Genomic DNA, 22,732 nt, shown 5'->3' on the forward strand with positions numbered 1-22,732 from the left:
GACGCTTAAGTGATGAGGAAGCAAGCAGGGTGGAGGAGGGTTAAGACAGTTAAAAACCATAGTTGACTTTTAATTTCAAAACAAATTAAATACAGTTAAATTAAAACAGACCTACAGTGCAGCTGTGGGGGCGGCCCTCCCCACTGTGTCCTCCGGGCTCCGCCCCCCCCCAACTCCCGATCGGGGAGCAAACAAGCTATGGTCACCGACCCAACCCTGGCTCGTAACGAACTCATTCCCAGCGAAGACGGAAGCTGCAGGCCACCAGGGTTATAACTGAAAATAAATACACATGCAGCTAAGAGAGGGTGTTAGGTGAACACAACTGAACTAGTATCCGCCGAAAAGGAAAAGAAAGAGACGGCCTCATTGTGTGGTTCATCACCAGTTTCCTGAAAACCAGCCCTGGCCTCCTGGCCAAGACAGTGGCCCAGCCAGGCGAGCTGGCCCAGCGTCCAGGGTTGGTCCCAACGAGCAAGGCCGCGGTGCCCAGCGTGAGTTCACCCACTCAGCTGGCCACTGTCTCCTCTGTGGTTCCCAGGCACCCGTGGGCCCCACGAGGCAGCTCAGGGCTCAGGGGAGGGGCCCATGGGATGCTCTCGTGACCACGGTGAGGAGGTAAACCCCCTTCAGCACAGGCAGGGGTGCTGCTTGGCACTCTGGGTCGCTGCGCTGAGGCCTTGGCCCCCCAGTACCCAGGAGCGGGCTCTCCGCAGCCCTCGGGCCTGGCCGGCGAGTTTCAGGAGGGTGGGGGCTGTTAGCGTTAAAAGTAAACACCTGTTCGAGGGGCACGGGCCGTTCCTCTGCCTCTCAGGGGAGGAAAATTGTGCTTCCAGCGGTCAGGAGCATGAGAGGGGCTGGCAGAGGGCTGGCCCGTGGGGAAGGCAGGGGGACCAGCGCCTCCCTCCTGGCGAGGGGCTGCGTGGTGGTGGAGGATTGGGGGAGGGACGGGAGGTCAGCTGATGGGTGCCCCATTAGGGAGAAGCGAGGTTTTGCTTCCCACTCTGCGTGTAAGTCACGGTTTGCCAGCAGTCTGGGCTCGGTCTCCCGCCCTCCAGGTCCAGGTCACCTCCATGCCCTTCTGTTGACCCCTCCACTAGGCCAAAGGCCCCCAGCCGGGGCGGGGAGGACACCGCCGGCCCTTCCTCTCTCTGCTCCTGGCCCACCTGCACCTTGAGCCCCGGTGGCCGCTCTGGTGGGGGCATCTGCCTCCCCAGTCCCGGCCCAGGCGCGGCGGTGGGCGGGCGGCTCCTTCCGCGCTAGGTGGGGCCGGGTGCGGGGGTTGGCAGGGGCAAGGGCCTGGAGGGGCTCTGCTCCCCCCACTAGGCGAGGTATGGAGGAGCCTGCCAGGCGCTCAGACGGCCCCAGGCTCTGGAGGCGGGAGTGAGGAAAGCCTTCTAGGGCGCCGACCTCCTCTCCTGGGAGCAGCTCGGTCCGGATGCCTGGGGCTGGGGTCCTCCGTCCCGTGTCCGTGGGGCCCCGTGGAGCCAGGGGCCGCTCTGCGGGGCTCTCACCTCCGTCCCAGCCGGGCAGTCCCCTATTTCGGGGCCCATGGCGCCGACCCTGCAGGACTGCCGGTGGGGTGGAGCACAGAGGGTCCAGGGCTTCTGTGCTTCGGGGTCTCCATCCTTCGTCCCGGCATCCAGCCGGGCTCTCTCTGAAGGCCCCACAGGGGAAGGGAGGGTGGCAGCGAGTCCACAGGAGTGCGCCTCAGAGGGACACGGCGTGGGGAGAGGAGGCGGCCAGGAGCAGGTCTCAGAAGGTGCTCCTGAGGGGAGAGGGTGAGGGGGCAGCGTGCGGGGGCCGCTGGGAGCTGGGGTCCATGGGCCCCCCAGACCCCCGAGGAGCAGGGGCCATGCTCTGTCTGACCCAGTGCGGTCCGGCCGTGGCCCAGGAGATCTGCCACGCTCGGGGTCACGACCCCCGTGGTCTCCTGCGGTCGGGCTGTTCCCAGCGAGGCACAAAAGCTGCAGCCAGACTCGGAGGCCCCACACACAGCGAGCCTCCAGCTCTGCTGAGGCCACGGGAGGCCTCCAGGAAGGGCCTGGCTGTGCGGGCTGCTGGCACAATCCACTCAGCTTTCTGAGTTTTGTTCCCGTGCCTCTAAAGTGTAGATGGAGCCTGTGAGCTGCTTCAGCACAGGATTTTAAAGGAGCAAGTAAAAGCAGCAGCCGTTGGGTAGTGCCAGAGACTGTTTCTGGTGCCCCAACAGCCCATTTTGCAGATGAAGAAAATGAGGGAAATGGGAGCCTGGGAGCTGGGCCAGGCTCTGGAGTCCAGGCTTCCACCTCAGCTGAGGAGACCACGCGGACAGAGCCTGGGTGAGTCCACACAGCAGGGCCTCACCCGGGGACAAGCTCGTGGCCAGAATGAGACGGGGAGACAGGGAGCCGCCACGGGGCGGTGCTGTAAGGTAAAGGCCTCCAAGCAGCAAGGGAGGCCCAGGTGTGCGGGGACCCAGCTGGGGGGGAACCCCGCCGGGGGGCCCAGGTGTGCAGGGACCTAGCTGTGCAGGGACCCAGTTGTGCAGAGACCAAGCTGGGGGCCCAGGTGTGCAGGGACCCAGCTGGGGGGGGACCCAGGTGTGTGGGGACCCAGCTGGGGGGCCCAGGTGTGCAGACCCAGGTGTGTGGGGACCCAGCTGGGGGGCCCAGGTGTGTGGGGACCCAGCTGTGGGGACCCAGGTGTGCGGGGACCCAGCTGTGTGGGGACCCAGCTGGGGGGCCCAGGTGCACAGGGACCCAGGTGTGCGGGGACCCAGCTGTGTGGGGACCCAGCTGTGGGGGCCCAGGTGTGCGGGGACCCAGCTGTGTGGGGACCCAGGTGTGCGGGGACCCAGCTGTGTGGGGACCCAGCTGGGGGTGCCCAGGTGTTGGGGGGACCCAGCTGTGGGGACCCAGATGTGCGGGGACCCAGCTGTGTGGGGACTCAGCTGGGGGGCCCAGGTGTTGGGGGGACCCAGCTGTGGGGACCCAGGTGTGCGGGGACCCAGCTATGCGGGGACCCAGCTGGGGGGCCCAGGTGTGCGGGGAGGTTGCCACCTGCTAACTATCTCTGCCTCCTCCACTCCATGGGGCCTTTGCCACGACTGTCATGATTAAAGACCAGGAGGAAACGCCTTGGCAGATTACTGCACCCAAGCTTGCGGGGGGGGGGGGGGTCTGCTCAGGGCGTCACCGGCTCGCGTCCCCCTACCTGTGTCCGGGGCTCAGATCTCCACTGTGGGGTCAGTGAAGCCTTTCTTCCCCTCATTCACCAGCACCGGTTTCTCGGTCCGCGTGTGCCAGACCAGGATCTGTGTGTCCAGAGACACGAGACCACGTGGGGCCAGCCCCGACCTCGCCTCCCACCCTTGCCCCTCCCTTCCAGCCCTGTTCCAGCAAGACTTTCTCCACTGCTCTGTATTCCTACCCGCCCCCCATTCTTGCTCTTTGTACAAGGCTGCCTTCACAGTGTCTATTGAAATCAGAGTCTGCAGCTACAAAGAAGAGACAAAGTGGCCCCAAGTTTTCCTCTTGCTTCTCATCCTCCCCTATGCTTTCTGATGGATCTTGAGGGAGACAGTTCCGGGGCCTCCAGCTCAGCTGAGTGCCAGCCTGGTCCCCAACCGGAGAAGCCCAAACTGTAAGGAGGATGTGCCTACGCGTGTGTGTGCATGCCTGTGTGTACCGGGCATATGCATGTGTGCACGTGTGCACACACTCGCGCTCGTGTGCATGGGCGTGCGCGCACATGCGTGCATACACGTGTGCCCGTGTGTGCGTGTCGGTGCGTGTGAACTGGCATACACGTGTGTGCACATGTGTACACAGGTGCCCGTGTGCGCGTCGGTGCATGTGAACTGGCGTACACGTGTGTGTACATGTGTACACAGGTGCCCGTGTGCACGTCGGTGCATGTGAACTGGCATACACGTGTGCCCGTGTGCGCATGTCGGTGCGTGTGAACTGGCATACACGTGTGTGCACATGTGTACACAGGTGCCCGTGTGTCTGAGCGTGTCGGTGCGTGTGAACTGGCGTACACGTGTGCCCGTGTGAGCGTGTCGGTGCGTGTGAACTGGCGTACACGTGTGTGTACATGTATGCACAGGTGCCCGTGTGTCTGAGCGTGTCGGTGTGTGTGAACTGGTGTACATGTGTGTGTACATGTATGCACAGGTGCCCGTGTGAGCGTGTCGGTGCGTGTGAACTGGCATGCACGTGTGTGCACATGTGTACACAGGTGCCCGTGTGCGCATGTGTGCACACGTGTAGGTGTGTCTGGCATGGAAGCGTGGAGCCCAGCTAACGCGCGGTGAGGGAGGGATTCACTCCTAGGCTCTGCCTGCCTGGGGGCCCCCTCCTCGTCCCCCTGCCCACCTTTAGCGTGGCTGCCTGAAGGGCCATAGACCACCCGCTCAGGAGGGAAACTGGTTATCCACTGGCTGTGCAGGTTCCTGATTAGCAGGGGGCCTCGCGGGCAGGAGCTGGCCTGCACCGCGCCACCGCGCTGCGAGCTCGGTGGGGGCCCACCTTGGTGCAGTTGGCCGCCTTGGGCTCCAGGTCGCTGAGGGTGACGAGCTCGCGCAGCAGGCTGCTCTCCTGGTACCCGCCCTTCACGCCGCGCAGCCTGAAGTAGGCCTGGCTCCGCTGCAGGATGAGCCGCAGGTTGACTGCAAACCCCGCCATGTCTATGGCAAACGGCCGGTGGGGGTCGAACACCGTCTTCCAGCCGACCACCTTCCCTGCCCCATTGACCCTCGGGGCCTCGTACCGAAGGCCACCGACGAAGGCGACGGGCCACACAGACACCCTCCTGGTGCTGCGCATCTGGAGGGGAGAAGAGTCAGGCAGCTGGGCTGCCCAGGGCAGGCGTCTGCGGAGGACCGGCCAGGGCTGCGAGCAAGGCCAGCCTGCAGGCAGCGGGTGCTTCCCTTGTCACGTGACCTGCGCTTCGGCCTTTGCTGCGAGAGCTCTGTCTCCCAGATTCCTCCCCTCCCCCACTGTCCTGATCCCAAACTCAGGGGGTGGGAGTTGGGGGGACACTGAAGGTGGATGGGGAACCCTCCTCCCCTCCCCCACTGGAAGCCCTCCATCAAACAGTGCCCTGAAGCCAGGGCTGCAGTGGGTTGGTCGGTCTGGGAGCCCCACGCAGGCCTCCTCCCTCTTTGCCAGGTTCCCCGCCCTCCCTGGCCTGCGTGTATCTGTGGCCCACACCTCCTCGAAGAGCTCCAGGCTGTAGGTGTTGTCGTCGTCCGCGAAGTACACGACGCCAGGCTGGCTGGAGTTGCGCGGGAAGGTCTCCCGCAGCCAGCGCAGCGCCAGGTTGCGCTGCATGGTGCCCCGAGGGATGCGCGGGTCGCGCGCGTCCCCCCGCAGCTTGTAGTTGCGCGGCGTCTCCACGTGCAGGTGCGTGTAGTTGAGGCCGGTGTCGCGCAGCAGGCGCGCCGTCAGGGGCGTCCGACGCGGTGCATCCTCCACCACCAGCCAGTGCAGGTTGGGCACGTGCAGCAGCGTGTTGGCCAAGCGCGTGAGCTCTGCCTTCTGCACCGGGCGGCTATAGGTGGGCGTCACCACGTGGATGGTGGGCAGCGTGTCAGACCAGGGCGGGGGCCGCGTGTACACGTACTCTGTACGCACCACCTCCACGATGTCCCGGTCAGACATGCAGTACTCCCTGGGGTCCGTGCCAGGGGGCGCCTCGCGCCGGGGGTCACCACTGTCATCTGCAGATCAGAGGAGGGGGTGTGGTACTAGGGGTGTGGGGACACTGGGCACAGGGGTACTGGGCACAGGGGTACTGGGTACAGATGCTGGGCACACGGGTACTGGGGGTACAGGTACTGGGTACAGCAGTACTGGGTACAGGTGCTGGCCCGCCCAGCTCTCCTCTGCTCCTCCTGTGGGAGAGGCCGAGCACACCTGTCTGGGGTCCTGGGGCTGCCGCTGACGGTCAAGGCTGGCTGCCTGACACCCTTGCCATGGGTCCTCCTCTTTCTGACCCCTACGCCTGGCTTTCGACAGCTCTGAGCTGTTTAAGGGCAGCTGGCCAAGCTGCAGCATCACGCCCTGGGCTCCTGGTGCCAGGCTTTGTGGGATGGAGCGCCCACTGCGCTGCCCGTGCCCTCCCCCCGTCCCAGAGCTGGCCAAGGAGCCCGGGGCACCAGCGCTCATGCCCGGGGCAACCTTGGTCCTTCCGTGCCTCATGCCCTGTGGCCCCGGAGCCCAGGAGCACCTTGCCTGGTTCCAGATAGACTGGACAGGATCAGAGCCTCCCTCTCAGGCCGTTGCCTCCGTCCTCCCCTCCCCGTCCCCCTCCGGCTCCCCCGGGGGGAATGGACCTGCAGGGGCTGCCCCAAAGGCGCTCTGGGGCCTGACCCAGAATCTCGCTCCCGAACCTCACTGCAGAGTGTGGGGCTTCACCACAGCACTCTGTCCCGGGGGGCTGCCCCTGGTGGGCAAGATGCTTGCGGATCCTGAGCCTGTCCCTTCTGTCCGTCAATGTCCCATGTTTGGGCCAAAGGGCGGGGTGGAGACCCGCCTCGGCTCCTCCGGGCCTGTGTGTCTCCTCACACGCACGTTCCCCTCATGCACTCACAGCCTCTGGGGCCTTGCCTGTGCCCCTGCCCAGCCGTGTGCCCAGGAGGGGCGTGTGGGGAGCGGGGCAGAGGCCCGCCTCCATGACACGCAGGCGCGGGAGTCCCTGGATGTGCCTGCTCCTGCCAGGGCGGCTCTGATGACCAGGCTTTCTCCCGCATCCGCATCCCCGTGGGGAGCCAGAAGCCCCTCATGGGGGGACCAGCCCACCACCCCTCCCATTCTGAAAGTGCCCCCCCCCCCCCCACCGAGGCCTGTCCTTCCGCATGAAGGACTCTGGGCGCTCGCTGCTCCGGGGCCGTCTCAGCGGGAGGTGGGATGGTCGGAGGCCAGACCTCGGGGTCCGAGCTCCGAGGCTCAGACGCTGGCCAGCTCTGCACTAACCGCACGACCCTGCGCCAGGGGCCTGGCCTCTGGTCACCACTGGCAGCTGTGAAGGGGAGCTGATAACTGTGTCTCCTTTATCCAGGTTCCATGTGGGTTCAGGGGCTCGAAACACAGCCCGGGCTCACAGTATCTCCCCTGTGCAGAGGGGATGGTAAGACACCCTGTTCTTCGAGGGTTCTTGCAACAACAGAAAGGGCAGTGGGAGCAATCCCCTGCAGGGGGTGAGGGGTCCCGGCAGGCCGGGCTTCCTACGGCTCTCGGTAGCACACGGGTGTTGATGTGGGCACTGGCCTGGGGCTGGGCACTGGGCCCCGAGGTGACATACACGTCCCTGGCTCCTGGAGAGTTCCCACGGGCTAATGACCCCCACTGGGGACACACAGCCCAGGTGGGAGCCTGCCCCCGGGTTGTGGGTGCAGGGTGGGGAGACCGGCACAGGTAACCAAGGGGACTTTCTGCAGGAGTTTTAGGTCAAACTGGGAAAAGAGAACAAGGTTGCAGAGAGCAGCTGCAGACCAGGACATAAAAAAGGGTTAGTGCACCCGCTGTGAGCAGAGCTTTGGAACCCGAGGCCCGGGAAGGACCCTGAGCGTCACTGCACCCCTGCCCTCCCGTCGGCCCTGCGATCATGCCCCTGCAGGCAGCTCTAAGCCAGAGACGCACTGGGCCAGGGCGCCAAGTCCCGTCTCTAGGCATGACCGGCCGTGCTGAGCCTGGCGTCCCTGAGCCTGGCGTCCCTGAGCCCAAAGTGCTGCTGAGAACGGAAGCTCATGGTGTTACAGCCCACTGACAGACCTCGTGAGGTGCCGCGGTGACGACTCTACAAGGACCAGCAGCGGGGCTCCCTGGTGGTCCGGGGTTAGGACTTGGCGCTCTCCCTGCCATGGGCTGGGTTCAGTCCTTGCTTAGGGAACTAAGATCCCACGAGCCACTCAGCTCAGCCAAAAAAAAGATAAGCACCAAGGAGCGAGGGGAGGAAACGCCGGGAGAGCTCCAGGCGCCCGACAGGGTGGGCGCTGAGCCGTGGTCAGCCCAGTCCTCCTGGAGGAAGCTTCAGGCCCTTGAAGGGATGAGTCACGGTGTGGGCCGCCCACCCCAGACTGGGGCTCTCGGCCCTGTCTGCTCTGGGGGCTGGGGGCTGCATCAGGGCTTCCTGACCAGGAAAAGAAGACACTCCTCCTGAAAGGCTTTCAGTAACACAGGCTGGGAATCCCACCCCCCAATCCAAAGCCCTCCCATGGTGCACGGCCCTCACCCCTGAGCCCTCCCATGCTGCACCCCCCAGCTCTCCCCAGCCCTCCTGTGGGGCATGCCCCCCCAGCCCTCCTGTGGTGCACCCCCCAGCCCTCCCACGGTGCATGGCCCTCACCCCTGAGCCCTCCCATGCTGCACCCCCCCAGCCCTCCCCAACCCTCCCGTGGGGCATGCCCCCCAGCCCTCCTGTGGTGCACCCCCAGCCCTCCCACGGTGCACGGCCCTCACTCCTGAGCCCTCCCATGCTGCACCCCCCAGCCCTCCCCAGCCCTCCCGTGATGCACCCCCCCCCCAGCCCTCCCGTGCTGCATGTCCTGGGCGTGGGTGCAGAGGAGAGCCCGCGAGGCTCTGAGCCTGTGTGCATGGCACCATCCAAGCCCCAGGTCAGCCCCCAAGGATGCAGTTGTCAGCCAAGTCGGCCCTGGCTCCCCACTGGCCGAGCAGGGGAGAGTCAGGCCTGCAGGCTGCGGTCACCCTGTCAGGGACAGTCAGGCCTGCAGGCTGCGGTCACCCTATCAGGAGGCTCAGGCCTGCAGGCTGTGGTCACCCCGTCAGGGGACAGTCAGGCCTCCAGCCTCCAGGCTGCAGTCACCCCGTGGAGAGTCAGCCTCCAGGCTGAGGTCACCCCGTCAGGGGAGGCTCAGGCCTGCAGGCTGCGGTCTCCAGGTCCACGACACCCGGGAGGGCGGGACTCACCCTTGCGCGTGGCGAGCAGGGGCGCGACGGTGCTCTGGTGCCACACGGTGACCAGCAGCGTCCAGGGGAGCACAATGAGCACAACCGCGAGGACGTCTCGCCGCTTCGGCATCTCCAAGGCTGGCTGGGCCCACAGCTCCTCGTGAGCTGCGCGGCGGCCGCGGTGGGGAGGAAAGCACGCGAGTGGGCCGGGCGGGCCAGGCACGGGGCTGCGAGAGCCGCACGCCAGCCCGCGGGCCTGACCGCTCAACCCACCCATTGCCGACGCAGCTCTGCGGAGTCCAGCCCGACCGGAGTCTGGGAAGGGGTGTTGTCCGTGGTGGGTCAGGAGCCCTGCCGGGTGGACACCTGCAAGAGGGGACAGAGAGGCTGGCCAGAGGCCTGAGGGGCCACCTTGTGGGGCCGAGTACAGGCGGTGCCCCCTCGATCCAGACACCCCTGCCTGGGTTCCCCCGGCTCATCCCCGGGCCTGTTTGCTCCTTTATGAAGAGGGCACCCAGTTTCCAAGGCTTTAACGCCTGTGGCCTTGCAGCCCGCTGCTGGGCAGACGCAGCTAGCACTCAGGCTGAGGTAGTGGCTGTGACGGCCACAGCCTTGTGCTCAGACCTCGTTTCACAGCCTGGATGAAGGCATCTGCGCTGAGTGAGTCCTCAGGGGACCAGCCAGTGGCATTTGGAGGTGGACTCTGGAAGGGTGCATCCTCAGCAATCCTGGGTGGGACAGGGCCCAGGCTGGAGCCACGGCCAGGGGTCAGCTGAGGGGCCCGGGGGTCAGCCGAGGGGCCCGGGGGCCAGCTGAGGGGCCCGGGGGCCAGCCGAGGGGGTCACGTGCCGACACCTCCCCTCCGGGCCGGCTGAGCTCGTGATGAGGGACCAGCGCCCTGCCTCCTGGCCGCCTGGGAGCTCTCACCCCCACCCCTGCCCCCACTTCTGTGCTGAGAGCCCTGGCAGATGCCTCTGGGTCCACAGGGGCGGCCTGGGGGGAGGACAGCCACGGGTGGAGGCCCACCCGGCCGCAGGCAGGCGGACGTCCGTCTCTCCTGGCTGAGAGCCAGGCTGAGCAGGACTCTTGGAGGCGCTGCGTCCCTCCTCCCTGCCCGGTCCTCTGGGCTGTAGCCCTCCCAGGGGGCAGGTGCACCCTGGTGGCCGCCCCGGCCCATCTGCCTAGCCTGCTTGGAGCAGACGGCGGATAGGCCCTGGGGTCAGATGATGTGGGCTCTGGGCGGGTTCCTGGACCCTGAGCTGCCTCCACACTCCTGGCCACGGCCCCGCAGGAGGAGCCCAGAGGCCACACTGCCTGCCCATCTGGGTGTTGGGCCACCTCCCCAGCGAGCCCCACCTGTGCCGAGCCCCCGGGTAGGATGCCAGGCACCGGGAGGCCCCCTTGGCTTATGGGGTCCCCCGGGGCTCTTCCAGGCGTCTGGCGTGGGAGCTGGGTTGGCCTGGGCACCCGGGGAGCACCTGCCGCTCCCTGAGTCCTCCCGCACCCCCTTCCTCCCGGTGCTTGCCAAGGCCACAGGGGACGGCTCGTGCTGAGGCCAGGCCTGAACTCAGACAGGAGCAGGGGAAGGGGTGTCAAGCCCCAGAACCCCTTGGGAGGCAGCCCCCTGCAGGTCCTGACCCCCTGGGGAGTAGAAGGGGACAGAGGCAACGGCCTGAGAGGGACGCTCTCATCCTGTCCAGTCTATCTGGTCAAAACATCCATGGTGGGAAGGAGGGAGAGGCAGGGAAGCTCTAAAAATAAACTTAGCCATAAACCCAGTTGTGCATTAATTACTTTGGAAGCCACTATGGCTTGAAAATCCCATAACTTTAATGGAGGCTATTATAAGCACGGCGGCAAAGTCGTGATGCTAATTACCAGGCAGTTATGAAGTGAAGCGGGGAGCCCCCAGCTTCCGAGGGAGCCAGCTGGCCAGCAGGGGTCTGCGGGGGTCAGGCCTGGGGCTGGGTGGCTGGGAGCGGGGACCAGGGGTCCTGGGGCTGGCGGAGCACCCCAGACGCAGAAGCCTGAGTCTGAGAAGGGACTGCAAGGATGGCCGGGGCCACGGCCCGGGAAGGCTGGTGGGCAGCCGGCCTGGGGTCCAGCCTCGAGCAGGCTGCCCGGAAGAGGCTGGGCGAGCTTGGCTCTGAGGCTCACGGCAGCCTGCCTGCTGAGACTGCAGGGATTCCAGCAGAAAGCTTGCCCACACCCCACACCTGGGGAGGAGCTGGCTTCGTCCCACTGGTGGTGGGCAGGGCCCTGCTGGATTCAGGGGCCGTGCAGTGGCGGCGGCGGGTTGGGGGTGGGACGGGTGGCTGGCCGTCAGCGCCCGGCCCGCAGGGAGGGAGGCTCCACACAGCTCTGTCCTGCCACTCGGGGAGGTCACTGCAGAGCTGGCGTGTGCACGTGTGTGTATGCACGTGCATGCGCGTCTGCGTGTGCTGCGTGTGCTGCGTGTGCTGCGTGTGCACGTGTGTGTGTGTGGTGGAGGTCAGTTACACACAGATCTACCCCCCGAGCCCTCGAGCAGGGCAAGGGCCACGATGACCGTAGGCCTGGGATCACGGCTGGCAGGCGGGTTGCAGGAGGCCACAGGGAGAACCCCCGGAGGTATTGTGTCCAAGCTGCGCGCACCCTGACCAGCGCCCAGCCGCGGTCCTTTCCCCGATCGAGCACCCGTTGCCAGCCAGCACGGCTCTGCCTGCGAGGCCAAGATGTCCCAGGAGCTCACGGCCGGCGGGGAGTCACCCCCCGGGGCACAGCGCCCGCGGCCCCAATACTGACTTCCCCGAAGCGGTCCGCGACCGGGGGACACTTGGTGAGTGACCGGCACGGCGTCCTTCAGCATTCGTACGATGTTTCCCACCGGTCTTCACCTCTCCTGGAGAACGTTTTCCCTGACTCACCTCATGGAACCTCTGGAGAGCATTCAACGTAATTCTCATAGAAACGAGGGCTTCCTTCCTTTCCAGCTTGTATTTCCTTTTTTCTGCCATATTCTGTGATGGTAAGGGGCTTCCCTGGTGGCTCAGTGGTAAAAAATCTGTCTACAGTGCAGGAGACGCAGAAGACCTGGGTTCGATCCCTGGGTCGGGAAGATCCCCCGGAGGAGAGCATGGCCCCCACTCCAGTCTTCTTGCCTGGAGAATCCCCATGGACAGAGGAGCCTGGCGGGCTGCAGCCCGTGGGGATGAGACAGAGTTGGACATGACTGAGTGCGCACAGAGACGACCAGGACTGTTGCGGACGGAAGAGGAGCAATCTCACAGACTCCGGGGAGGCGGCAGCTCCCTGGCCCCCGAGGGCCCCCCGCCCGCCTGCACCAGGCAGACAGGCCGGGGTGTCGGTCCTGAGGGGTGGAGGTGGGCAGTGAGGAGAGCAGCTGCCCCCGTCCCTGGGAGCCAAGTGCCCCAGGGCTGGGCTGCGGAAGCTGAGCGGAGGTCAGCAGAGGCCAGCAGGCAGGACGCTGGGAAGGGCCGGCTCACCCCCGGCCTCAGATGGTCCCTGAGACCCAACAGGACCCCCAGGAGCCCTAACGGGACTCAGCATCGACCCCGCGGCCCCTGCTCGGGACAAGCTCGAGGCCACAGCTAACTGGCTCCCACCCTGGGGGTCGACATGCATCAGCTGGCCCCAGGCCTCACTGCCCAGCCTCCCTGCCCCCCGGCTCTGCCCTCACCCCCGGAGCAGGTGGAGGAGGGGGCCTTCCACCCCAGGAGGGCTCAGAGGCCCCAGGCCTCACTGCCCAGCCTCCCCACCCCCCGGCTCTGCCTTCACCCCCGGAGCACGGGAAGAGGGGGCCTTCCACCCCAGGAGGGCTCAGAGGCCCCAGGCCTCACTGCCCAGCCTCCCTGCCCCCCGGCTCTGCCCTCACCCCCGGAGCAGGTGGAGGAGGGGGCCTTCCACCCCAGGAGGGCTCAGAGGCCCCAGGCCTCACTCCCCAGCCTCCCCCACCCCCGGCTCTGTGGGGAGAGGGCAGCACATGGCAGTAGCTGACCCCTGGCTCTGCCCTCACCCCCGGAGCGGGTGGAAGAGCGGCCTTCCACCCCAGGAGGGCTCAGGCAGCCCCTGGGGCTGCAACCCTGCCCTGGCAGGCTGGGTTCCTTCTCTGCAAGCCACAGCGGCCTCTGAGGAAGGCAGGGCAGTCTGGGCCCCATTTCACAGGCTAGGAAACTGCGGCCTGGAGGGCCCAGGTCAGAGTCTCACAGCGCTCACACCTGCTCCACGCATATTGCTCCTGCCGGCAGGCCAGGAGGGGCTCTCCACTGGCCCTCACCATGCCTGGTGCCATTGTCCCCCGCTCTGGCCGAGACCCCGGCCCCGGCCGGGGCGGAAGGACGCCCGCTCGGCACAGGCTGCGCCGATGGCTTCAGGCTCCTTCCACCGGGAGTCAGGAAACAACAGTCTGTTGGTCGTGTTTGAAGTGGCTCCTTGGTTTCTCTTCCGGCTTTTCAGCAATAGCCTTGGGATCGGGTTTGGATTCTGACTCAGTAGGGAATGGAGACAGGGTCCGATGCGTCTGGCCCCCTGCGCGGCAGGAGTCTGAATGGCACAAACCAGCGGCACCAGCGGCCTGACTGATGTCCCCGTTTTCAGGCAGAGGGTCGTCCACGTGCCCCACGGCCCCTCGCAGGAGGGCGTCACCTGGGGTGCGTCCTGGGTGCCCTGGGCTGGGCCCGAAGCACACGCGTGACCTGCAGCGTGGCTCTAGGTGGGGACGCAGACCAGAGGGAGAGTGGGCCGCCCGACAGCGGCCGACCGGGCGAGCGCGCCCGTGGGGGGCCGCTGCTGGAGAGCCTTGGGCAGCTGTCCCGTCCGCTAGGCCTGCCACGGCCCTGCTCAGGGGTCTGAGTGTCCCCGAACCCGCTGGCCTCCTTGCAGGAAGCCTGGGCACCGGCTGGGCACTGCACCTCACCTCAGCGCCGTCCGACTGTGGTGCAGCCCCACAGCGAGCGGCCGAAGCACCAGCTCCCTGCCCCCGGACGCAGGCTGCGGTTTCACTTGGGAGGCGGGAGGCAGCGAGCTCCTCGGAGCCCCGCTCCCAGGTGACGTCACTCACGTGTGCACGTGAGCTCGCGGCCACTGAGTGGGTTCCCGGGCACACGCATGGCCTCAGGGCGCAGAGGCCTCTGAGGAACGTCCCCCAGGAGAGGCGGTGTGGACACAGCGGACGGTGACCCTGGCCCCGGGACACGTCCCTGCCTGAGTCCAGTGCAGCCGCAGCGAACACCCTGGAACGTTGCCGCCCCTCAGCGTCCGGCTCGCTGCACTGCCCCGGGCCCTGGAGGCTTGGGGCAGCTCAGGACAGGCTGACGCTCAGAGCTTGGGGCCCCTGGGCACTGGCAGCAGTCGGGGCTCTGATAGGAAACAGAGGGCAGGAGCCGGGGGCTGGGGGCCTGGGGGGTGGGTGTCTGAGGCCCCGCTGGCCCAGGACAGCGTGCAGAGCCTGCAGGCCGTGGGCAAGGCTGCCCTCAGCCGTGCCGGGGCGTCTGTCCCCACCACCCTGCCCCCGCTGTCTGGGCTTCCTGCTTCTCTCTGCCTGTTCCCTTGGAGCTGGTGGCCTGTGGTTTGGGGTGAGGGGGTGGCGTCCTCCCACCCACCCTGCGGTTTCCAGGGGAGGCCATCTGGCACTCTGAGCGCTTGGCCTGACCCCCAAAGCTTGCCGGGCCCCGCGCACTCTGTGGCCTGCCCACACCCTGCATGAACCCGCTGGTCTTGCTGGTTCCGTGTCTGTCTGCACCCCCCAGGCCAGGGGCTCCTCCGGACCCCTCCGGGCCCCGCACACCGTGGGGGCTGCACTGTGTCTCTGGCACTGAGTCTCCTTTGAAATGCTCATCGGGCACTTTGGGATCCGCTGAGGGGTCCGTGGAAAACCCCGGCGCAGGGCCTGGCCCACAGAAAGCACCTCGAAGGCTGCAAGACGTGGAATATCACAGCGGGGACGGCAGCAGCCCGCTCGTGACTCCAGCTGAGCACCCATGTCCAGCAGAGATGGGACGCAGGGTCCCTGGCTCCTCTGGGCCCAGCCAGCCTCAGGCGGCTCTCACAGCGGTTCCTCCCTCCCCCGGACGAGGCTATGCCTGCAGGGGTGCCCTGTCTCCCTCTGTCTCCAGGGCGGGCGAGCCGAGGCTCCTCCTTCGGGCTCCGGGCTGAGTTCGGAGGTGGGGGGTTGATGCAGGGCCGCCCGTTTCCTGCCGGGCTCCTGAGGCTGCTCTCACTGCCTCTGCTGCCCATCTCTCCTGCCGCCCCCTTCCCTCCTTGAGGTCAGCCACCCCCACGCCCGGAGAGACACCGGGAGAAGCGCTGCAGGAGGTGCAGTGCCCAGCAGGCAGCGACAGCACCGCCGTCTCAGCCCAGACCCCACCCCGGGGGGTGAGGGACCCAGGGTCCCCCTCTCAGCCCAGGCCTCACCCTAGGGTGGGGGGTGATGGACCCAGGGTCCCCGTCTCAGCCCAGGCCTCACCCCGGGGGGGTGAGGGACCCAGGGTCCCAGTATCAGCACAGACCCCACTCCAGAAGGATGAGGGACCCAGGGTCCCAGTCTCAGCCCAGGCCTCACCCTAGGGTGGGGGGTGAGGGACCCAGGGTCCCCGTCTCAGCCCAGGCCTCACCCCGGGGGGGTGAGGGACCCAGGGTCCCCGTCTCAGCCCAGATCCCACCCCGGGGGGTGATGGACCCAGGGTCCCCGTCTCAGCCCAGATCCCACCCTGGGGGGTGATGGACCCAGGGTCCCAGTCTCAGCCCAGGCCTCACCCTAGGGTGGGGGGTGATGGACCCAGGGTCCCAGTCTCAGCCCAGGCCTCACCCCGGATGGTTGAGGGACCCAGGGTCCCAGTCTCAGCCCAGACCCCACTCCAGAAGGATGAGGGACCCAGGGTCCCAGTCTCAGCCCAGACCCCACCCCAGGGGGGTGAGGGACCCAGGGTCCCAGTCTCAGCCCAGGCCTCACCCTAGGGTGGGGGGTGATGGACCCAGGGTCCCCGTCTCAGCCCAGGCCTCACCCCGGGGGGTTGAGGGACCAGGGTCCCAGTCTCAGCCCAGACCCCACTCCAGAAGGATGAGGGACCCAGGGTCCCAGTCTCAGCCCAGACCCCACCCCAGGGGGGTGAGGGACCCAGGGTCCCAGTATCAGCACAGGCCTCACCGTAGGGTGGGGGGTGAGGGACCCAGGGTCCCAGTCTCAGCCGGAGATGGTGGTCTAGACAGGCTGAGCCTCACGAGGGGTGTGCACAGGGCCGCCCCACGAATGGGGCTCCAGGGCCAGTGGCCCCACCCCGGGCTCGAGGGGCCGGCTCCTCACCTGGGGTCCTGGGTCCTGGTGGGGCTGCCCCTTTGCCAGCCCCGCCTGTAGCCTCGGCCAGCCGTGCTCTTGCCTCCCTGCCTCCCGGAGGGCTGTCGAGCACACTGGCCCTGCGGTTGGCACTGGACTGTCGGGGAAGACGGGGCTCCAGGTGCCTGGTTCTCAGAGCACAGAGGCGTCTGCGGCCCCGGGCAGGAAGGGCAGTGGGGAGAAGCCACCGTGGACCACCTCCGCCCCACGGTCTGGCAGCAAACGGCCTGCCCGTCTGAGGACCGGGCCAGCAAGATGCTCCACGTGGAGTGACCCAGCCCAGTGGGGACCAGCACTGATGCTGCCCTGACACAGAGACCTGGACGACACGGGGCTCGGGGAGGCATGACACAGCAGGAATAAGCCCCTGACCCACTCACAGAGGCACAAGGTGGTCGGACTCAGGCAGAGCAGAGGCTGGGGGCCCGGGCTTGGGCAGGGGCTGGGGAAGCATACAGCTTCCAGCGTGCAGAATGGGGAGTCCTGGAGCTGGACAGGCACGCAGCGGGATGTCCTGGGCGCCCTGAGCACTTAAGAGCCGTTAAGGTGGTACATCCTAACTGAGCATTCTATGAATTTCTGCCACAGAAAAGAACCTGCCATCCAACAGCTGCACTTGGATGGATCAGCAGGGACACACTGGGACTGGGACTGGGCTGGGCGGCACCTGTGTGGTCCCAGCGCCAGACCCTCCTGCTGGCCGGCACGAGGGTGTCTCCATGACGAAACACACAGCAGGCACGTCCAGGGGACGCACCCTGGGGTTCCAGGTAAGGTTCTGGGAGTGCGCAGGACATGGTGAGAGGCTGGCATGCACACACTTACGGCAAGCACACACTTACAGCAAGCACACACTTGCACGCAGTGCAGGCGGCTGGGTCTCCAGCCAGGGGTGTGCAGAGGGGTGGAGGCGTGGATGCTGGCTCCCAGAGGGAGGTTTACGGGAACGAGAGAAAGTCCATGTCGGTACAGGGTGAGTTAGGCGAGCAACTCTTCACCTCACCTGAGAGGCTCAGAGAATGAAAGAAAACAGGACAACCTGCTCAGCATGGAGGCCCGGGGGCAGAGGGTGTGCATACACCGTGTGGTCAGACTGTGCGCACACCCTGTGGTCAGACTGTGCGCACACCATGCAGGCTGCTGATTCACTGGTCTAATTAAAGTTTCCTGTGTGTTTCCAATGTGCTGCCTGTGGCCCAAACCAGCTGACCTTCCCTGGGGCCCTGAGAGGACAGTGTAGGTGTGTCCTCCCACCAGCTGTCGGGGGAGGACAGCGGGGGCCTGGCTGGCTGGTGGGGGAGGGGAGCCCGGTCCCATGGTGGGCCTCTCGCACCCCGCCTGGGGGCCTGAGACAGGGAGGGCGGATTTAGACTCGGGCCACAGTCCAGGGCCAGGCACCAAGGTGCTGTGTGACCCAAAGCAGAAGCAGAACCTCTGTGGGCAGCTTCCTGATCTGCAGAAAGAAGGGCACACCTAGAGACGCAGAGCCCTACCTCCGGGCAGATGGTCTCTGGGCCGCCGCCCGCTCCCAGGCCTGCTCGCTCTGCCGCCGGCCCTCTCGGCGGGTGGGCGCCCCACCCTGCCCCTGGGGAGTCCATCAGGGGGCTGGCCGAGGGCCCCAGTGTGGTTGGGGCCGGACACAGGCACACGCCTCACGTGGCTGTCATTTTAGATGAGGAGACAAGGCCCTGGGACTGAGTGCGCAGCGAGCGGCCGACACAGCCGGGCCTGGGAGCGGACAGCAGCTGGTCGCTGGGCCTGCCCGGCCAGGGGCTCCTCTCCCTCAGGACCAGGGCTGGGAGCCAGGCAGAGCCCTCCCGGCCCTGGCCGCCCCTGCCTGCCCAGACACCCAGGAAGCCGGAACCTCGTGTGCTCCTTTATCTTGAACTCATGGGGCTAAGCAGGGTCCTTTGGGGGCAGGAGGGGGAGCTGGGCTTACTCGCAAAGGCAAACACAAGCCGAGATGGTGCTGGGCTTACTGTTTGGCCGCAGCCCCGCCACAGGGAGGAGCCAGCTCAGGGCGGTGGGCGACAGAAGCAAGACCACACCTGGGCCCCTCCGCGCCCGGCACACTTCGTGTCGTCCAAACGTCGGTAGATGGAACATTAACTGAATGAATAATTTTAAAAACCGCTGGGAGTTCCCTGGCGATCCAGTGGGAAGACTGCACACTCCCAATGCAGGGGCCCAGGTCCCACCCCTGGTCAGGGAACTGGATGCCACATGCGGGAGCTAAGAGTCTGCACGACGCGACCAAAGACCTGGCGTGCCGCAGCTAAGGCCTGGAGCAGCCAGACTGAAAAACAGAGGCTAAAATGCCTGCTGAGCACAGTACTTACTGCTCCTGTTCCGAGTGAGTAACACGATTCCCTGTGACTCTCGCTCCCACCTCACACGCATCCTGTTACCGTCCCACTCAGAGACAAGACACGTGGGGCACAGGGGGTCAGGGGCGGCCCCCAGGCACACAGCACGGGCGTCCCGCAGCCCCCACTCTCCGCGCCCGCGGGCGCAGTGCCGAGCCCGGGGCAGCACTTGCCAGGGGCACTCAGGGACGATGGGCTCGTCCTGGACGCGTCTGTGCCATCCTGTAGGGTGGCCACAGCCCTGTGCGCGCCTGAGCTCGCAGAAAGCGCTGGAGTGACTGGGGGATGCCCACCAGGGGAGGGGGCAGCTGCACCATGTCCAGCCAGGCTCTGAGGCTCCCGGCACTGGGCAAGTGAACAGACCAGCGCTCACCACTCCCCAGGGAAGGAAGCGAGACGGGGCAGGAGGAGGAGGAGGCGATGGCACTCAGCCACTCAGCCGAGTGCAGGGTCCCTGAGGACCTCAGGCTGGGTCCCTCCTGATACCTGCCCTCTGACCCCCGTGGCCCCGCCCCCTCCCCCTCCTTCATGAACAACGACCAGGGCCCCAGTCTCCCGGCTACAGGGCGGGAGACCCCCTGCTCAGGGCTCTGATCAGGGAAGACATCCCCAGTCCAGCCAGCTCTTGGAGGTCCACCTTGAGACTGCCCGCCATTGAGCTTCTGAGCGGCAAAGCCCTTAGCCCTGCCAGGCGCTTGGCAGGGAGGCCACTGTCCTGCCGTCAGCTGCTGCGCTCGGGGAGCACAGATTCATTTTAATATTGGCTGCAGCTAAACCTCATTAGGAAAGTAAATTTGCTGTAGCTGCAAAAAAAGAAAAAAAGGCAACCCACACAGTCCTTCCTTCCAAGGCTAAGCTAAACAGAAAACCTGATCTGACTGGGGCCTGCTTGATGCCTTACCTCCCTGGGACTGGCCTGGGGCCCGGGACACAGTAGGTGCTCAGTGAGCAAGTGTGGAGCGGGGTTAGGGTTAGGGTTAGGGAACGGCCCCCACCCGCCTGGTCAGCTGGCAGCACCCACACCAAGGGGCCACCGGCCTGAGGGTCCTGTCGGTTGCGTGGATTTTGGGGGGACACTGGCCGAGGAGTGCAATGACCGCACCGACAGCTGAGTCCACACGGAAACCGTGTTGCTGCCATTCGGCAGGGGGACACCGAGCATGTCTCCCCCAGCGGAACGGCAGGGGCAGGGGCAGGCCCCGGGCCTAGAGGTGGCGGTCTGAATGGAGAGCCGGCAGCAAGGCCGGTGAGGTGGCCCCAGGGTGGGAGAACGGCTGCTCCATTCAGAGGCTTCCGGATGCCAGGGAGGGGCTCACGGGGAGGGAACAGATGCAGACAGGACGGTGACGCCTCTCGAGCACTTCGCCTACAGACGGCCTGACCGGAGAGGCTCCTGGGTCTACAGGCCTTCAGGAATCAGGGCCTAGAGGCCTCCACTTTCCCCGAAGCCCTCCCAGCCGATCACAGAGACTGAGGCAGCCTCGGCCTGGCCAGCCTGTGCCCTGCACTGCACCACCTCCGTGTGCCCACCCTACACGCTCAGCACGCTCCGCAGAGGACTTCTGGCCTGCAGGTCTGGGCTGCGGGCAGGCTTCCCTTCTCCTTCTCCCTAGAAGGTGTGGGGGTGGGCACACGCAAAAAGGTCCCTTCTGCCCGGGGCTCCCCTGAACCCCACGCTCCCCCACGATCCTCGGGGGGCCGGCCCCTGCCCTGGCCACTGGCTGCCGACACAGGCGGGCACCCTGGCAGGAGGCTGAGGCGGCCCCCGCTCTGCTGGCCCCGGCGCCCACGCTTCTGTGTCTTTGTTTGCTTTCTCTCGCAGCTGCTCCGCCTGCCTCGGACTCTCAGATTCTCTCTTCCTGAACCCGGCCTCCCCTCCTGTCCAGCTCTCAGCAGAGGGGGCACTTGGGCAACTCCCGGCCCGCTCAGCCCCTCCTCTGACCCAGCTGGACCAACACTCTTCCCTGACCCTAGAACCTGGCTCGGGGTCAGCTCACCGCTGGACCCGCCACACTTGCGAAGCTTCCGCCCTCCTCTGTGCTCACAGCCAGAGAAGGCCAGCCACCCGGGTCCCCTCTCCCCTCGCCCCTCACAACCCTGGGGGGAAACCCAGGTGCATCCAGAGACGGCGGCCAGGGGGAAGGGCTGGCCCTCCGCTTCCTCCTCTGGAGCCCCCAGTCTCCACCAGCCCCCCTTCAGGTGGGCCCGTTGCTGCTGCTCATCTGGAACCTCTGTTCGTGTGTTCAGCCAGCCGGTGAGCCGCCAGCACACCCCAACAAGGAGGGGCTCATCCACGGGCAGGCACAAAACGGGCACAGCAGCTGCCTGGCGCCAAAGGGGGCACGGATCCATCAAGCCTCCCTGCTCCACACCCGGGCAAGCCTTCTGCATCCCCCCAAGACGGGGAGAGGGGGATGAATGCAGCCCCAGAAGCTTTGAGGGTGCTGGGCATGGTCTGGGTGCAGTGCAGTCTCTCTGAGGGTCTCATGGGGGAAGGGTCTTTGTTCTAAACAAAGGAAGGGGACTCGACGTTCGGTCCAGTGAGGCCACTAACAGCCCCCAGCTCAGCAGCTTTGGAGGGGACGCCTCCATCTCTGTGCTGGAGGCAGGGAGCCTCGGGGGACAGAAGGTGGATCTGGGGAAGCGGGAACCTCTGTCTGGTAAAGTCACATGCCCACAGCCCCGTAACTCGGGGAGCCATGAGCCCCACCCTGACACAGCCACACACAAGGTGTCACCAGCTGCTCCGGGGACATTCCCACCTAGTCCTGTGCAGCCGTGCATGTCAAGCCCCCAGTGGGTTCCCCACCCACCCACCCGGTACCTGCACAGAGCTGCCCCCACCAGCCTGGGGCGACCAGCCTTCTGTAAGGCCGGCCTCAGCATCCAGGCAGAGAGAGCCCCAGAGCCCCGCTGCCCTGCTTCTACAAGAATCCACGTGAGTGGCACCGGGCTGGGACTAGGCCTGGCCAGGGCAGGACAGGCAGAAGGCTGGGGAGGATCTTGTTTCTGCCTCTGAGTGGGCGTGGGGGAGGGGGGCCGGTGGGGGGGGGGGGTTCTCTCAACCTCAGCTCCAGCCCCAGGCCGTCACCTCCTTCCTGGCCTCCCTTCCATCCTCTCCTGCCTCACACCTCAGTTTGCCCCCCTAAGCTGTGGGCTCTGGTTGGGAGGGACTGGGGCCCCGGGCCGAGTCCAGGTGTGGAGGGCAGGCGATGAACTCGGTCCTGACTCCTGCCCCCTGCACGCCTGCCCTGATGCTGGGCCCCCTCACCACCGCTCAGCCCCCTGCCTCGCCGGAGAGTTGTGGACACTTAACTTGCTGTGGCTGGAGCCTCTGAGCTTGGGGACGACCCTGGGGGACTCGGAGCAGCGGTGCTGACCCCCGACTCCAGGTCGCCAGGAACCACCTGCTGAGGCGGGAGGAAGGGCCCCGGCGAGCCAAGAGCCCGGCCTGCGACTGGCAGGGGCTGAGAACCAGCTTCCCTTCTCGACGCCGACGAGGGCCAGCACCACCCAGGTCTAGTCCCGCAGCAGCCCCTCGACTGCAGTGCCTCCTGGCCCCGGCCCGATGCTGGCCGGCTCTCCAGCCGCCCCGCTGCGCGCACCACCACGCGCGCGCGCGCACACACACACACACACACACACACACACACACACACACACAGGGGCGCGCACAGGCGTCCGCGCACAGGCACATGCCGCGGGCGCCGTTGCGGACGCATAAAGGGGCTCTGTACGCGGCGGCGGGGCCACTGACCTGCGGCGGCGAGTCCGGATCGTCCCCGGCGCGCTCCATCTCGGCGGCGGCCCCTAGGCTCCGGTCCCCGCGCCCCCGGGCTGCTGGCCTCGGCCACGCGCGCCTCCGGCCCCGGGGTCTCTCGGGCTGCAGGTCCCCCGAGGCCCCTTCATCGCCGCGGGGTCAGCGCCGCCCCGGCCCGGCCCTTCGCTCGGCGAGGCGGCGGCGGAGCCCGCGAGCGCGCGGGGGGCGCGGGGCGGGGAGCCGGGCGGGGAGGACGGGGGCGCGGCAGAGCGAGCAGAGCCGGCCGGGCGCAGGGCGGAGGCGCGGGGCCGGGGCGCGCGGCCAGAGCCAACAGACCGGGCCGGCGCGCAGTCCCCTCGGCGGCGGCGGACGCGCCCGG

The 22,732-nt window shown here is 66.7% G+C and overlaps 1 protein-coding gene across 2 annotated transcripts; it reads right to left on the reverse strand.

Moving 5' to 3' along the window:
- Positions 1–40: 40 nt before the first annotated feature.
- B3GAT1 (beta-1,3-glucuronyltransferase 1) lies at positions 41–22,732 on the reverse strand. 2 transcript variants are annotated; one of them, XM_027979836.3, is made up of 7 exons: positions 22,351–22,732; positions 9,171–9,263; positions 8,916–9,062; positions 5,199–5,707; positions 4,515–4,811; positions 3,196–3,295; positions 41–1,768 (listed from the first exon to the last, which is right to left on the reverse strand). In XM_027979836.3, the coding sequence occupies exons 2-6, from the start codon at positions 9,172–9,174 to the stop codon at positions 3,209–3,211; spliced, it is 1,044 nt and encodes a 347-aa protein (XP_027835637.1). In that variant the 5' UTR covers positions 9,175–9,263; positions 22,351–22,732; the 3' UTR covers positions 41–1,768; positions 3,196–3,208. The 2 variants fall into 2 exon arrangements, with proteins under 2 accessions (XP_027835637.1, XP_027835638.1); XM_027979837.2 differs by lacking the exon at positions 22,351–22,732 and adding an exon at positions 11,804–14,966.

This window comes from Ovis aries, chromosome 15 (assembly GCF_016772045.2).
Source record: "Ovis aries strain OAR_USU_Benz2616 breed Rambouillet chromosome 15, ARS-UI_Ramb_v3.0, whole genome shotgun sequence".
Lineage (NCBI taxonomy): Eukaryota > Metazoa > Chordata > Mammalia > Artiodactyla > Bovidae > Ovis > Ovis aries.